This window comes from Physella acuta, unplaced genomic scaffold, assembly GCF_028476545.2.
Source record: "Physella acuta isolate Inbredline_101_S28 unplaced genomic scaffold, ASM2847654v3 ptg002022l, whole genome shotgun sequence".
Lineage (NCBI taxonomy): Eukaryota > Metazoa > Mollusca > Gastropoda > Physidae > Physella > Physella acuta.
This window is the reverse complement of record NW_026733526.1, coordinates 261,712-276,891: the sequence shown is the minus strand read 5'-3', so window position 1 is coordinate 276,891 and position 15,180 is coordinate 261,712. Positions and strand designations below refer to the sequence as shown.

Here is a 15,180-nt window from a genome sequence, read left to right as displayed (position 1 = left end):
AAATGGAAATTTGAGACAAATATTTTTTGATTACATAGGCCTATATAAGATGCCATCAAAAAGAAAATACTACTTGGAAATACGATCACAATGCTATCTTACCTTCATACACCCAATCAGGCACACCATTATAAATAAGATTTTTGATTCCAGAATCTGTGATACGGACTGGTTCAGCTGTTACGTTTTGTTTATAATAAATATTGTTGTCTTCCACTAGAACCTAAGGATTCATTGGAATAGTTTTTAAAAGAAATTTGGCATCGTATTTCCTCTTCTTCGTTCTAAATTTTAGTTTTGGAAAGGATTCTTTCCAACATAATTAAGTATTAGGTGTCGAATGGTTATGTGCCAAATAGGCGGTTGACTCCTATTTTAGCCTGCTTTTCTTTTTGGATTTGTTTTCATAGCCTTTGTCCAATAAGAACAAACTACAAGGCAGTAGTTGTTTGATTTTGAAGTTGTCTCTCCTAAAAGAGTGGCTGTCCCCAGCTAACGAGCCTCATCAACCCTAGTTTTACCGACTCGACCACGCCTACACCGGTATCGGGTTGATTGTCCTTAATTGAAATATCCAAGAGAAGCGAGTATTACATACATATACACATACATGAACCCGTGCACAAGAACACATACACATATCCATATCCATACACATCACATAAATATACAGGGAGACAGAGAGACAGAGAGGCAAGGAGACAGAGAGACAGAGAAACAGAGAGACACAGAGATAGAGAGACGGAGAGACACGGAGACACAGAGACAGAGAGACGGAGAGACACGGAGACAGAGAGACAGGGAGACACGGAGACACAGAGACAGAGAGACACGGAGACAGAGAGACAGGGAGACAGGGAGACAGGGAGACAGAGAGACAGGGAGACAGGGAGACAGAGAGACAGGGAGATAGAGAGACAGGGAGATACGGAGACACAGAGACAGAGAGACAGGGAGACAGAGAGACAGAGAGACAGGGAGACAGGGAGACAGAGAGACAGGGAGACAGAGAGACAGAGAGACAGGGAGACAGGGAGACAGAGAGACAGGGAGATAGAGAGACAGGGAGACAGAGAGATACGGGGACAGAGAGACACGAAGACAGAGAGACAGAGAGACAGGGAGACAGAGAGACAGAGAGACAGGGAGATAGAGAGACAGGGAGATAGAGAGATAGGGAGACAGAGAGACACGGAGACAGAGAGACAGGGAGACAGAGAGACAGAGAGACAGGGAGATAGAGAGACAGGGAGACAGAGAGACACGGAGACAGAGAGACACGGAGACAGAGAGACAGAGAGACAGGGAGATAGAGAGACAGGGAGACAGAGAGATACGGGGACAGAGAGACAGAGAGACAGGGAGATAGAGAGACAGGGAGACAGAGAGATACGGGGACAGAGAGACAGAGAGACACGGAGACAGAGAGACAGAGAGACAGGGAGACAGGGAGACAGAGAGACAGGGAGATAGAGAGACAGGGAGATACGGAGACACAGAGACAGAGAGACAGGGAGACAGAGAGACAGAGAGACAGGGAGACAGGGAGACAGAGAGACAGGGAGATAGAGAGACAGGGAGATACGGAGACACAGAGACAGAGAGACAGGGAGACAGAGAGACAGAGAGACAGGGAGACAGGGAGACAGAGACAGAGAGACAGGGAGACAGAGAGACAGAGAGACAGGGAGACAGGGAGACAGAGAGACAGAGAGACAGGGAGACAGAGAGACAGGGAGATACGGAGACACAGAGACAGAGAGACAGGGAGACAGAGAGACAGAGAGACAGGGAGACAGGGAGACAGAGAGACAGGGAGATAGAGAGACAGGGAGACAGAGAGATACGGGGACAGAGAGACACGCAGACAGAGAGACAGACAGACAGGGAGACAGAGAGACAGAGAGACAGGGAGATAGAGAGACAGGGAGATACGGAGACACAGAGACAGAGAGACAGGGAGACAGAGAGACAGAGAGACAGGGAGACAGGGAGACAGAGCGACAGGGAGATAGAGAGACAGGGAGATAGAGAGACAGGGAGATACGGAGACACAGAGACAGAGAGACAGGGAGACAGAGAGACAGAGAGACAGGGAGACAGGGAGACAGAGAGACAGGGAGATAGAGAGATAGAGAGACAGGGAGACAGAGAGATACGGGGACAGAGAGACACGGAGACAGAGAGACAGAGAGACAGGGAGACAGAGAGACAGAGAGACAGGGAGATAGAGAGACAGGGAGACAGAGAGATACGGGGACAGAGAGACACGGAGACAGAGAGACAGAGAGACAGGGAGACAGAGAGACAGAGAGACAGGGAGATAGAGAGACAGGGAGACAGAGAGACACGGAGACAGAGAGACACGGAGACAGAGAGACACGGAGACAGAGAAATACGGAGATAGAGAGACAGAGAGACACGGAGGCAGAGAGACAGGGAGACACGGAGACAGGGAGACAGAGAGACAGAGAGACACGGGGACAGAGAGACACGGAGACAGAGAGAAAGGGAGACAAAGAGACACGGAGACAGGGAGTCACGGAGACAGAAACAATAAAAAGCGTTATGACAATTAATAAAAGAATGTTGCCAACTGACCTGTTGACCTAACCTTAACCCAAATGACCAGTTGACCTAACCTTAACCCAAATGACCAGTTGACCTAACCCTAAACCAACTGACCAGATGACCTAACCTTAACCTAAATGACCAGTTGACCTAACCCTAACTCAACTGACCAGATGACCTAACCCAAATGATCAGATGACCTAACCCTAACCCAACTGACCAGTTGACCTAACCCTAACCCAACTGACCAGATGACCTAACCCTAACCCAACTGACCAGTTGACCTAATCCTAACCCAACTGACCAGATGACCTAACCCTAACCCAACTCACCAGATGACCTAACCCTAACCCAACTGACCAGTTGACCTAACCCTAACCCAACTGACCAGTTGACCTAACCCTAAACCAACTGACCAGATGACCTAACCCTAACCCAACTCACCAGATGACCTAACCCTAACCCAACTGACCAGATAACCTAACCCAACTGACCAGTTAACCTAATCCTAACCCAACTGACCAGATGACCTTACCCTAACCCAACTGACCAGTTGACCTAACCCTAACCCAACTGACCAGTTGACCTAATCCTAACCCAACTGACCAGTTGACCTAACCCTAACCCAACTGACCAGTTGACCTAACCCTAACCCAACTGACCAGATAACCTAACCCAACTGACCAGTTGACCTAATCCTAACCCAACTGACCAGATAACCTAACCCAAATGACCAGTTGACCTAACCTTAACCCAAATGACCAGTTGACCTAACCCTAAACCAACTGACCAGATGACCTAACCTTAACCTAAATGACCAGTTGACCTAACCCTAACTAAACTGACCAGATGACCTAACCCAAATGATCAGATGACCTAACCCTAACCAACTGACCAGTTGACCTAACCCTAACCCAACTGACCAGATGACCTAACCCTAACCCAACTGACCAGTTGACCTAATCCTAACCCAACTGACCAGATGACCTAACCCTAACCCAACTCACCAGATGACCTAACCCTAACCCAACTGACCAGTTGACCTAACCCTAACCCAACTGACCAGTTGACCTAACCCTAAACCAACTGACCAGATGACCTAACCCTAACCCAACTCACCAGATGACCTAACCCTAACCCAACTGACCAGATAACCTAACCCAACTGACCAGTTAACCTAATCCTAACCCAACTGACCAGATGACCTTACCCTAACCCAACTGACCAGTTGACCTAACCCTAACCCAACTGACCAGTTGACCTAACCCTAACCCAACTGACCAGTTGACCTAACCCTAACCCAACTGACCAGTTGACCTAACCCTAACCCAACTGACCAGATAACCTAACCCAACTGACCAGTTGACCTAATCCTAACCCAACTGACCAGTTGACCTAACCCTAACCCAACTGACCAGATAACCTAACCCAACTGACCAGTTGACCTAACCCTAACCCAACTGACCAGATAACCTAACCCAACTGACCAGTTGACCTAATCCTAACCCAACTGACCAGTTGACCTAACCCTAACCCAACTGACCAGATAACCTAACCCAACTGACCAGTGCATGTCCAGTGGGTGACCACGAGGCATACTGGATTCTTGGTTCTGCTGTTGTCATGCCGGACACTGGTATACGACCGGCAAACAGTTTCACTGTTGACCTGGGGACAGTTAGCCTGCATCAGTTCTCATTGCCATTTGTAAGTCAACATCATCGATTTTTTTAAACAGTTATCTACTTTTCTGTAAGAATTATCTACTTGTTTCTAAGCATTATCTACTTTTTTGTAAGCAATATCTACTTCTTTGTAAGCATTATCTATTTGTTTGTAAGCATTAACTACTTGTTTGTAACGATTATCTACTTGTTTCTAAGCATTATCTACTTGTTTGTAAGCATTATATACTTGTTTGTAAACATTATCTATTTGTTTGTAAGCATTATCTACTTGTTTGTAAGCATTATCTATTTGTTTGTAAGCATTATCAATTTGTTTGTAAGCATTATATACTTGTTTGTAAGCATTATCTATTTGTTTGTAAGCATTATATACTTGTTTGTAAACATTATCTATTTGTTTGTAAGCATTATATACTTGTTTGTAAACATTATCTATTTGTTTGTAAGCATTATCTACTTGTTTGTAAGCATTATCTATTTGTTTGTAAGCATTATCAATTTGTTTGTAAGCATTATCAATTTGTTTGTAAGCATTATATACTTGTTTGTAAACACTAACTACTTGTAAATTAGTAATTGAAGAAAAAAGTGGGAGGGACGTCCCCTAAAAGTTTGTCATATTTTTTTATTTAATAATGATTTGGATGGTATTTCTTGAGGAGTCAAGTTAAAGAAAGAGTAAATTTGTGACGTTCAAATTTCGGAAAATACAAAGACGAAAAGGTATTGTCTGCTTGAATAGAATACGGTTTAAAATGATCAATCTGTAAAGGTTTTTTTTATCAAAGCGGACACAAAACACGCCACCCAATAGGAAACTTGCCCTTTGACTTACCATAATATAAAAGCGAACATGGTAAGCCTAATTGACGCTGTAAATTACATGACTGAGTAAAAAACAAGGTAATAAAAAGTCTAGTGACAATTTAAGCGCAATTTCCTTATGATATCCATAACAATTTTTAAAAATTTTTTTGTGACCGAACGAAAGGATATTTTTGAAAACTTTCTTCGGAAATATTGTTCTAAATTATGGCAGGAATCGATTGGTAAATGTTTCAAGTCGCTAAGTGGTCTGGTTGCCGAGATATGGGCCAAAAACTGCATTTTTTCGAGGTTTTTTGGCTTTTCCGGGAAATCCAGGAAGGAATTCCGGGAATTTTTTTGGCCCACAATCATCCTCGGAACTTGCTTAACATATTTGCTTTGGAACTAGTCCTCGATATTGCTTCGTTGAGGAGGAGATACGACTTAAAGCTGCGGACACACATCCATCCAGAACGAATTAATAATCGCAATTGTCAGTATGGAAATGGCACTAAAAAAAAGCGAATAGTCGTTCTATAAATAGTTGAATAGAGTTTGAGAATTACTACACCTTCACTTAAATAGAAAAAAAGTATTTTGAAAAACATTTTAAAACTATCAAATCAACAAGCTTAGAAAAAAAGAAAAGAATAAAGCATTATTAATAAACGATTTTATGGTTAATGCGACTTGCATTCAATATTGTGTGATGGCAATATACCAAACTTTCAATATTGTATGAAGGCAATATATCAGACTTTCAATATTGTATAACGGCAATATATCAGATTTTCAATATTTACGCAAGTAGGCTACTGTAAAGCAAACTATTTCATTTGATCATCTTTTCCTTTTGTACCCAAGACACATGGAACGGAAACAGAAAGTTCTTTCCACTTTTGCCGGTTATAGGCAATTATCTAGGCAGTCCCTCAAAATAGCCCTACTTTGTCTGTTGTCTTGGCAGTCCCTCAAGATAGCCCTACTTTGTCAGTAGTATTTCTGCTTGGCAGTCCCTCAAGATAGCCCTACTTTGTCTGTTGTCTTGGCAGTCCCTCAAGATAGCCCTACTTTGTCAGTTGTCTTGGCAGTCCCTCAAGATAGCCCTACTTTGTCAGTTGTCTTGGCAGTCCCCCAAGATAGCCCTACTTTGTCAGTTGTATTTCTGCTTGGCAGTCCCTCAAGATAGCCCTACTTTGTCAGTTGTCTTGGCAGTCCCTCAAAATAGCCCTACTTTGTCTGTTGTCTTGGCAGTCCCTCAAGATAGCCCTACTTTGTCAGTTATATTTCTGCTATGCACCTCCACATCTTTCTTGCCCTTCCATGTTTTCTTCTTCGTTGAGACTTTCAGCTAAGCGCCATTCCTGTGATATCTTGTGAACTTCTCAAAACGTGACCCATCCAGCCATTTGTTTGGATTACTTCTGAACTGGCTTCCATTTGCATTTCTCTTATTACTCTGTCATTGGATGTGTTAAGTCAGTAGATATCTTTTATCCTTTGCAGACACTTAATTTGGAAACAATTCAGTAACTAACGTCTGTTACTTAACAGCTGCCATATAGTAGGAAGCTAAGGATATTATTTTAGAAAAGTCTGCATTTGGTCTTTGAGGAAATTTATTTTGATCGCTGTGTTTTGCACGGTTGATTTATATATATATATATATATATATATATATATATATATATATATATATATATATATATATATATATATATATATATATATATATATATATATATATATATATATATATATATATATATATATATATATATATATATATATATATATATATATATATATATATATATATATATATATATACATATATATACATATATATACATATATATACATATATATACATATATATATATACATATATATATATATATATATATATATATATATATATATATATATATATATATATATATATATATATATATATATTTACAAATGTTTTGCTTTAGAGACACTGTTGACCACGCTGCCTAATGAACTCATATCTTTTACTTCCTTTACTAGTTGGTTGTTTATTTTAATAGACCCTTGGCTAGGTGTATTTTGTTTTATAATTTGGTTTTGTTAATGTTTAATTTGAGTACCACCCCGTAAGCAAAAAGTTTGATAATTTACTGTATATGAATAATGAATTTATTTAATCCACCTTTTGTAAATATGTTATTTATTTAAATTACCTTGTGTGAACATTGTATACGGAATAATCTGATACAGCGGAATGCCTGAATATCTGCAACAAACACAATTTTTTAAATCATTGTTATTATAACAATTGCCTTGTAACAATTGCAAATATTAATAGGCCTATATATGGTAATATTGCTCATACTTTGTAAAAATGATAATTTTTAACTTAACAGTTTTATTTTATATCTTTATTCAAATTACCTGTTTTGTATTTAACTTTAGCAACAGGTAATCACCGTGAGATGAAAGGTAATAGTCTTTCAATTCTGTCGATTTCTGCAAATATTTTTAAAGGTATGTTATGTAGACATGTTGAGCTATAAACTATCAAGACCATGTTGAGCTATAAACTATCAACACCATATTGAGCTAGACTTTTGCGTTCCCGAATTAGTTTTAACATTTACCATTTTTGAACGGTTCGGTTTGTAATAATTCTCATAACTAGATATTTTGTTTTGTATAAATAAATCAAAGGCTTGGAAAAGAATCTGTGACGGCTGCCTAATTAATTGAATAAGTTTTAGTTTGACTTCTTTGATTATTCAATTATAACTGCGTCAGAATAGGCACAAAGAAGACAGAAGGCATAGTTTAAAATTTTCTTTCATTAGTTCATCAATATGTTACATTAGCAGATAATCAATATATGTTACATTAGCAGATTATCAATATATGTTACATTAGCAGATTATCAATATATGTTACATTAGCAGATTATCAATATATGTTACATTAGCAGATTATCAATATATGTTACATTAGCAGATTATCAATATATGTTACATTAGCAGATTATCAATATATGTTACATTAGCAGATTATCAATATATGTTACATTAGCAGATTATCAATATATGTTACATTAGCAGATTATCAATATATGTTACATTAGCAGATTATCAATATATGTTACATTAGCAGATTATCAATATATGTTACATTAGCAGATTATCAATATATGTTACATTAGCAGATTATCAATATATGTTACATTAGCAGATTATCAATATATGTTACATTAGCAGATTATCAAAATAAAATACTGGAATAGATCATTAACATAAGTTGCCTGAATCGATAATTAATATAAGATACATTATATAGGCCTATCTTTACACGAATATACCTCTACTTCTTTAAAAAAAACTTGACTTTTTAAGTATAAATTTACCGATTACGTTTTAGACACACGAATAAACTGACAGACGGAAATACATGTTAAACCTGAACCTAAGGCTGAGAGAGAACTGACTTAGATGTGTTTGTTTATAATATAATATCTAATTGATAGGCTTAGCTATGAACCTAACGCTTATATATAACTTACGTAAGTGTTGTTGTCCATAATTTCAAAACTGTCGTTGTGAGAGCAGTTGAAAATTCTCAGTGATTTATCCACAGTTAAATACACAAACTGGTTTTCACCTAAATGAAAAAAAAAACCCATAAAACCTTAATAAATCAATAGATTTTCTTTTTCAAACATATAACAAAAAGGCGTACAGTAAATTTTTTATACCTATCCTACAAGCCGATACATTAATGACTTTTGTTTGTTATCTTGTCAGGGGAAAACCTGGTTGGCTGTCATGGGAAAACCTGTTTGGCTGTCATGGGACAACCTGTTTGGCTGTCATGGGACAACCTGTTTGGCTGTCATGGGACAACCTGTTTGGCTGTCATGGGACAACCTGTTTGGCTGTCATGGTACAACCTGTTTGGTTGTCCTGTTTGGTTGTTTGGACAACCTGTTTGGCTGTCAGATGACAACCTGTTTAGTAGGATTAGGGATGTCACTTCCAATGAAATCAGGCTAAAGGAAGGTTTTGACAGAACCGCTCATTTTTTGGGAAAAACAAAATAAAGTTCTTGATTTCTGATTCTTTCTGAAAATATGTATAGGCGGTAGTAATCTCCCTTAAATTTTATTTAAATCTATATTATAGAGCCTTAGGTAGTGTGTCAGTCCGTTACTCATCACTATAGATTATAAAAACTTAAAAGTAAACAACACATTATACCATGCAGTACTTGCATTGCATTATCTTATTGCAACTAATGGAGTTGGGTCTATTTATATAACACAAACATGTTTGATGGTTGGCAAAGATTTTACTCTTTCAATTACGTCAACAAAAGAACATAAAAAATATGAAATACACGCATATTGCTAAAACATATTAAACTGATCAATGAAAAATAATATTCTGGCTTGATTCCAATAAAAAATTGATACATTTTAATAACAGTAGAGCGAAGAGAAATAATAAATTAACAATTTAAATGTTTAAACTAGGAGAGGTAATATAGAAAGAAATTCAAACACGCTAAATATTGCTATTTATTCAACTTGCTTTCGGGCAAGTGTCTTTCGGGAAAACGTCCGGCTCCCATATATATCTATTATTTTTCCGATATGTTTTTATTAATATATCTACATTGAGTTCTAAAATTAAAAGATTAAATTAGGCGTTTAATTTTTTTGGTCTCTATTATCAATGATGTCATTATTATTGGTATCGTTTTCGGCATTCAATTCTTAATTCTATTTTTGTATTTAACATTCAATGTTGGCATTATATTTTATGTATAGAAGCTAAATGTAGATATGTCCACACTATTTAATCTGGTAACCTCGAACTACAAGTAGTTACTGGTCGGGGTGGGGGGGGGGGGGGGATGGAGCCCCCCGAAGAACGTCTACAGCCCCTTACAATTGATATAGAATATACAGTTTTAAACAAAAGTTTAGTCGACCCCCCCCTATCTCCGGGGAGAAAGAAGTCTGAATCAACACTGGTCGCATTTGCTGATCATACAGACTAAAGGTAGACCCTAATTCTAATTACTGAGGGTTGGACTAAATTCTCCGAATGGGGGGGGGGGGGGGGGACGATGTGGACACTGGTAAAAGTATATATTTTTTATACACATTCTATTTAGTGGGGTGGGGGGGAGACGTATGGTTTCTCTAAAAAAACACCTACACTAATTGTGGACTTGCATTAATTTACTCGATTACTAACTCGGTATGATTTCTAACTAACAAACATCAAGCGAGAAATACAAAAATAAAGTTTTAAAAAGGAAACATCATCGGCAGTCCAGATTGCTGATTCTAAAACTATTGCAAACCTCACCCGCGATCCATTCGGCACTAAAGCTGGCTGGACGAAGCTCGAAATTGATATAATCATCAAACGTGAATTTCTCTCCAAAGTTTTCCACTCTTTCTGCTGAAATAAATAGAAGAAAAAACCTGGGTGTTGTTCATCACAATAGCCATAATTTGCAGCTTTATTGCAAATAATCAATGGGCGTAATTACAATTTACAAATATGTATGGCTATTGTCGAATGAGAAAAGTAAAATCTTGAAATCTTGCGAGTAAATTGTTTTGTGTGGTGATGATGTAGACATTGACAATTACAGAACTTTTATATGATGCTGATGTAGACATTGACTTTAGAGAAACTTTGCGTGGTGATGATGTAGACATTGACTGTGTGTGGTGATGATGTAGACATTGACTGCGTGTGGTGATGATGTAGACATTGACTGTGTGTGGTGATGATGTAGACATTGACTGTGTGTGACGATGATGTAGACATTGACTTTAGAGAAACTTACTTGGAGTGGCGATGATAACAGCAGTGACAATTAAAGCACACACAACAAGTATCACTAGGAGGGCTATAGCTATTCCACGCCAGTTGCGTTGCTGAGCCGTATTACCAACCAGTTCCTACACAAATGGAAACAACTTTTTCAACATACTGTCACCTTATTTGTTCAATACACATTTTTTTAGAAAATATACATAAATACAATAGATTGCATTATCCAATAGATCAACGTCATTTTTACTTTCTCGCATACAGAGCACAGAGAGCATACTAATCTAGCACAAAAATCACCTGAAATTTTGAGTTTTCACTTTTTCACACATCAGAACATCATATACGGGGTAAAAGGAACTTAATTTAATCGGGCAAAAATTCTAATTGCAGATTTATCAAATTTCGGTGTTTTACGCGTAATTGAGTCAGAAAAACTGGGCTTTGCAATTCTGTTCTTGTATATATATATATATATATATATATATATATATATATATATATATATATATATATATATATATATATATATATATATATATATATATATATATATATATATATATATATATATATATATATATATATATATATATATATATGTGTGTGTGTGTGTGTGTGTGTGTGTGTGTTAGGGAACACGATAACTTGAGTGCCGATACAGCTAGGTAGATGAAATTTCATGTATTTGTGTTACCTCAACTTTGTAGTGTGTATTAATTTTTTTTAGCTATTTCCAGCAACCAGAAGTAAAATTTTTGTTTTTTCACAAGCCTATAACTCGAAATTTCCCATTTAAGTAAAATAATGAAACCTATGTCTTCTGTCAAATATTGAGTATTTTCCGTGTACCAAAAGTAGTACTTTACGCTATTTCCGATTTCTCAAAAAAAGGCATATGAATTTATACAGTTCTAACGTTCCGCAATATTATACACACAGTGTTTGCTGTTCACTTGATGCGCAATTCTCTGTTCTACCATATTCTATTCTACTTAATAAAAGTTTAAGTACTTAAAAATTGATTAACAATCATGTCTAAATCCCCAGTTGCCATCCCCCGTGGTCTTATAAAAGTATATTCGAGAAAGTTTAGAGAGATCACTCCCACTTGTTTATAAGAATATATACATAATGTGGCTAAGTTTGCGGTTTAAAAAGATCATTCTTGTCAATGGGACAATACAACGGTCCTGACAGGGTTTACATACAGGCCTGACAAGGTGTATACACAGGCATGACAGGGTTTATATACAGGCATGACAGGGTTTATACACAGGCCTGACAGGGTTTATATACAGGCATGACAGGGTTTATACACAGGCCTGACAGGGTTTATATACAGGCCTGACAGGGTTTATATACAGGCCTGACAGGCAAAAAAAACTATGATATAATCGGGAAAATTCCGGAAGGACTTTAGATCTGACCGGTCCGAATTCCCTATATAAACTTTGTTAATTTGGTGAAAAACGATGACTATTTTCAAAACAATGTTTTGGAACTTTGGCTCTGTACATCTGGCTCATTTTTCCATAAACCGGGGTAAATAAATCGGCCTTATGGATAAACTATCGGTCTGCCTCTGCTCGCGCGGCGAGGGCTAAAAAGTAACTACGAGTGAAATTCTCCTTATATGAGCTATATATCGGAAAAAACTTTGCCGAACGACCCCCCTTGATGTTTTGTGAGGTCGTTGAAAAATGCCTGTCATAAAAAACTCGCCATATCTGGAAAAAAAATGGCAAAGAGGTCAAAACTGACCTGTCGTATTTCCTTATATAATCATTGTAATTTATGTGAAAGGATAATTTCAACAAAGATTTAAGGGTACTCTTTACATCTGGCTAATTTCTTGTGTGCACCCCAATAAATGGCTAGGCCGTATGGTCAGACTCTCAGCCGTCGATGAGGGCTAAAAAATGACCGCGAGTGAAATTTGCCCTATAATAGCTATATATAAATAGAATTTGCCCTGATATGTGGTGAGGGTAAAAAAAAAAAAAATTTTCCCGTCGGAAAAATTTTTACGGTCGTAGATTTGTCCAAACGCCGTATCCTAATATATAAAAGCCAATGTGCTCTCTCTCTCTCTCTCTCTCTCTCTCTCTGTCCGCAAAATATTTTTGCAGGCTATCATTTCAGTATTTTCAGCGATATATGGAGAACTTGATACGGACTTTTGTTGAAAGTAATAGGTTAGATGTTTTGAATGTATAAACACAATTTTATTTAAAATAAAAAATAAAGGCATAATTGAATGTAGAAAAACAATTTCAATTATGCAACAGGAGAAGTGTTTATAATTGTGAAAAGAACGCAATAAAACAATGACGTCACTAATGTTTACACTAAGAAAAGAGCACACAACTAATGACGTCATCTTCCGAGTTTAGAATATAAACAAATCAACTACTTCATTCAAATATTTGGACAAAGGCTATGGAACCAAATCCAAAAAGAAAAGCAGGCTAAAATCGGAGTCAATGTCCTCATTGGCGCATAACTATTTGACGCGTATCCTTAATTGTGATGGAGGCGTGGTCGAGTCGGCTAAAGCTATTGGTTGATAAATTTAAAAAAAAGTCTCAAGTTCAAACCCTCCGGCAGATAAGGCTTGATACCCTCCAACACTAAAAATTAAGAACGAAGAAGAAGAAAGAAAATTCAAATATGATTAGATCTACGTACATTACAATTTTCTCGGCCTAAACTTTAAAAATTTAGATGATCTAGATCTACGGAAAAACTAGACAGATCTAGTTAAGATCTAGACCCTACCTAGATCTAGATTTCTAGAATCTATTCCGATAATAAATTTCTATATTAAACTATTTCAGGCCTTAATTATTTTATTGAAATCTTTGTTTGTTTAGCTATGCAGTTGGCTAATTTTTAATAGAATGTAATTTGAAAGAATTAATCGCGTAAGTTAAGTTTCTTAATTTACTATTTTATTATCCATAAAAATTATAGTGTCTAAATAGCTGAGATGATAGTGTAATTGATAGCATGCAGGTGGTGCGGATTCGAGACACACAACGTCAATTTTAAATATTTTTTTTTCAATTTGTTTTTTTTATATGTGAATGATAAAGTTGCCTATCGGGACTTAGCGGGTCACGGGGTGGGTGAAGTAGAGTTTACCTGTTTTTTGAAGGAATAGTGTGGCAAGCCCCATGCTCTGCCGAAATAGGTGTTTTAAAAAGACAAAAACAACATAACTACCATTGAACAGCCGCCTTTTTAATGAAATCTTTTAAGTCTCTTAATTTTAATTCTCTTAATCAGCGAGTGCATTTAATATGGTACTGTGTTGACTAATACTACATATAATTTGGTTTTAATTTTTCTAATAGGTATTGGTAGTCTACGTTATACTACATATAATTTGGTTTTATTTTTTTCTAATAGGTATTGGTAGTCTACGTTATTTTTAAAGAAGTATACACAGAAGTACATAAAACAAAACCACTTTTTTCATAATCTTAAGAATGTTTCATTCCAATGCTCTTGATCAATAAAATGTTGCTTTTCCTAAGTTTCTGATAATGAATTTTTTAAAAGCTGAATTACAATTCATTTCATTACTCACTTTCCGTAGATATATACATTTTCTTCAAGCATCTCTACCGTTTCTTCCCCTTTCACCTCCGAACGAAATAGAAAAAAAGTAATTCATACAAAAATATGGAAAAACAGTATCCGCTACCCCCCCCCCCCCCCCCCCACCCAACGCACACACAACCCACACACCCTCCTCCGGGCAGTTTTAAACACCGCTACCCGGGTAGCCTTTTGTAAAGAGAAGAGAGCTAAAAGTCACCAGAATAGCCCGTGTAACGGGTACCGATGGCTAGTTTTCTTATATAAGTATAGCAATTGTTTGTGAAAAAAAGTAAACAAGACTACGTCATTCGGTAGGTACATGGGAGGTTTAAAGAAATAATTTTAAAATAATTTTAATACTATTTTTAACAAAAACAGAAAATCACAACGTATAGCATTCGTTTAAATAGAAATTTCGCTATACATAAAGCTATTTACTAAGAATAAATTGCAAAATTGAATATAATATGTGAGTTATTCTTTTAATGAAGCCTTTGCAGTTCTAATCACCTTGCAAGCTATAAAGTTGTGAATATTCCACTTCCGTTTTGAGCATGAAATTACTGTTTTAATTTAAGCATTCCACATAACAGCTTTAATGTAATTCAAATTCTCAATTTTTTTTATTTTTTTTTAAACCTAAGCGATGCTAGGCGGTATGCCTAGTA

At 36.8% G+C, this 15,180-nt stretch overlaps 1 protein-coding gene across 6 annotated transcripts in view; it reads right to left on the bottom strand.

Annotated features, from left to right (window-relative positions):
• Positions 1 to 15,180, bottom strand: part of LOC131931739 (dipeptidyl peptidase 4) — a 101,761-nt gene that overhangs the window by 34,842 nt on the left and 51,739 nt on the right. For 5 of the 6 annotated variants that reach the window (XM_059288583.1, XM_059288582.1, XM_059288584.1 and 2 more), the window contains 7 exons: positions 10,917 to 11,031; positions 10,427 to 10,522; positions 8,614 to 8,711; positions 7,485 to 7,559; positions 7,274 to 7,326; positions 4,137 to 4,239; positions 103 to 223 (listed from right to left, as the gene is read on the bottom strand). In XM_059288583.1, coding sequence (XP_059144566.1) covers positions 103 to 223; positions 4,137 to 4,239; positions 7,274 to 7,326; positions 7,485 to 7,559; positions 8,614 to 8,711; positions 10,427 to 10,522; positions 10,917 to 11,031 — 661 coding nt within the window. The remainder of the gene's footprint in view (positions 1 to 102; positions 224 to 4,136; positions 4,240 to 7,273; positions 7,327 to 7,484; positions 7,560 to 8,613; positions 8,712 to 10,426; positions 10,523 to 10,916; positions 11,032 to 15,180) is intronic. The other variant, XM_059288581.1, reaches the window with a different exon arrangement.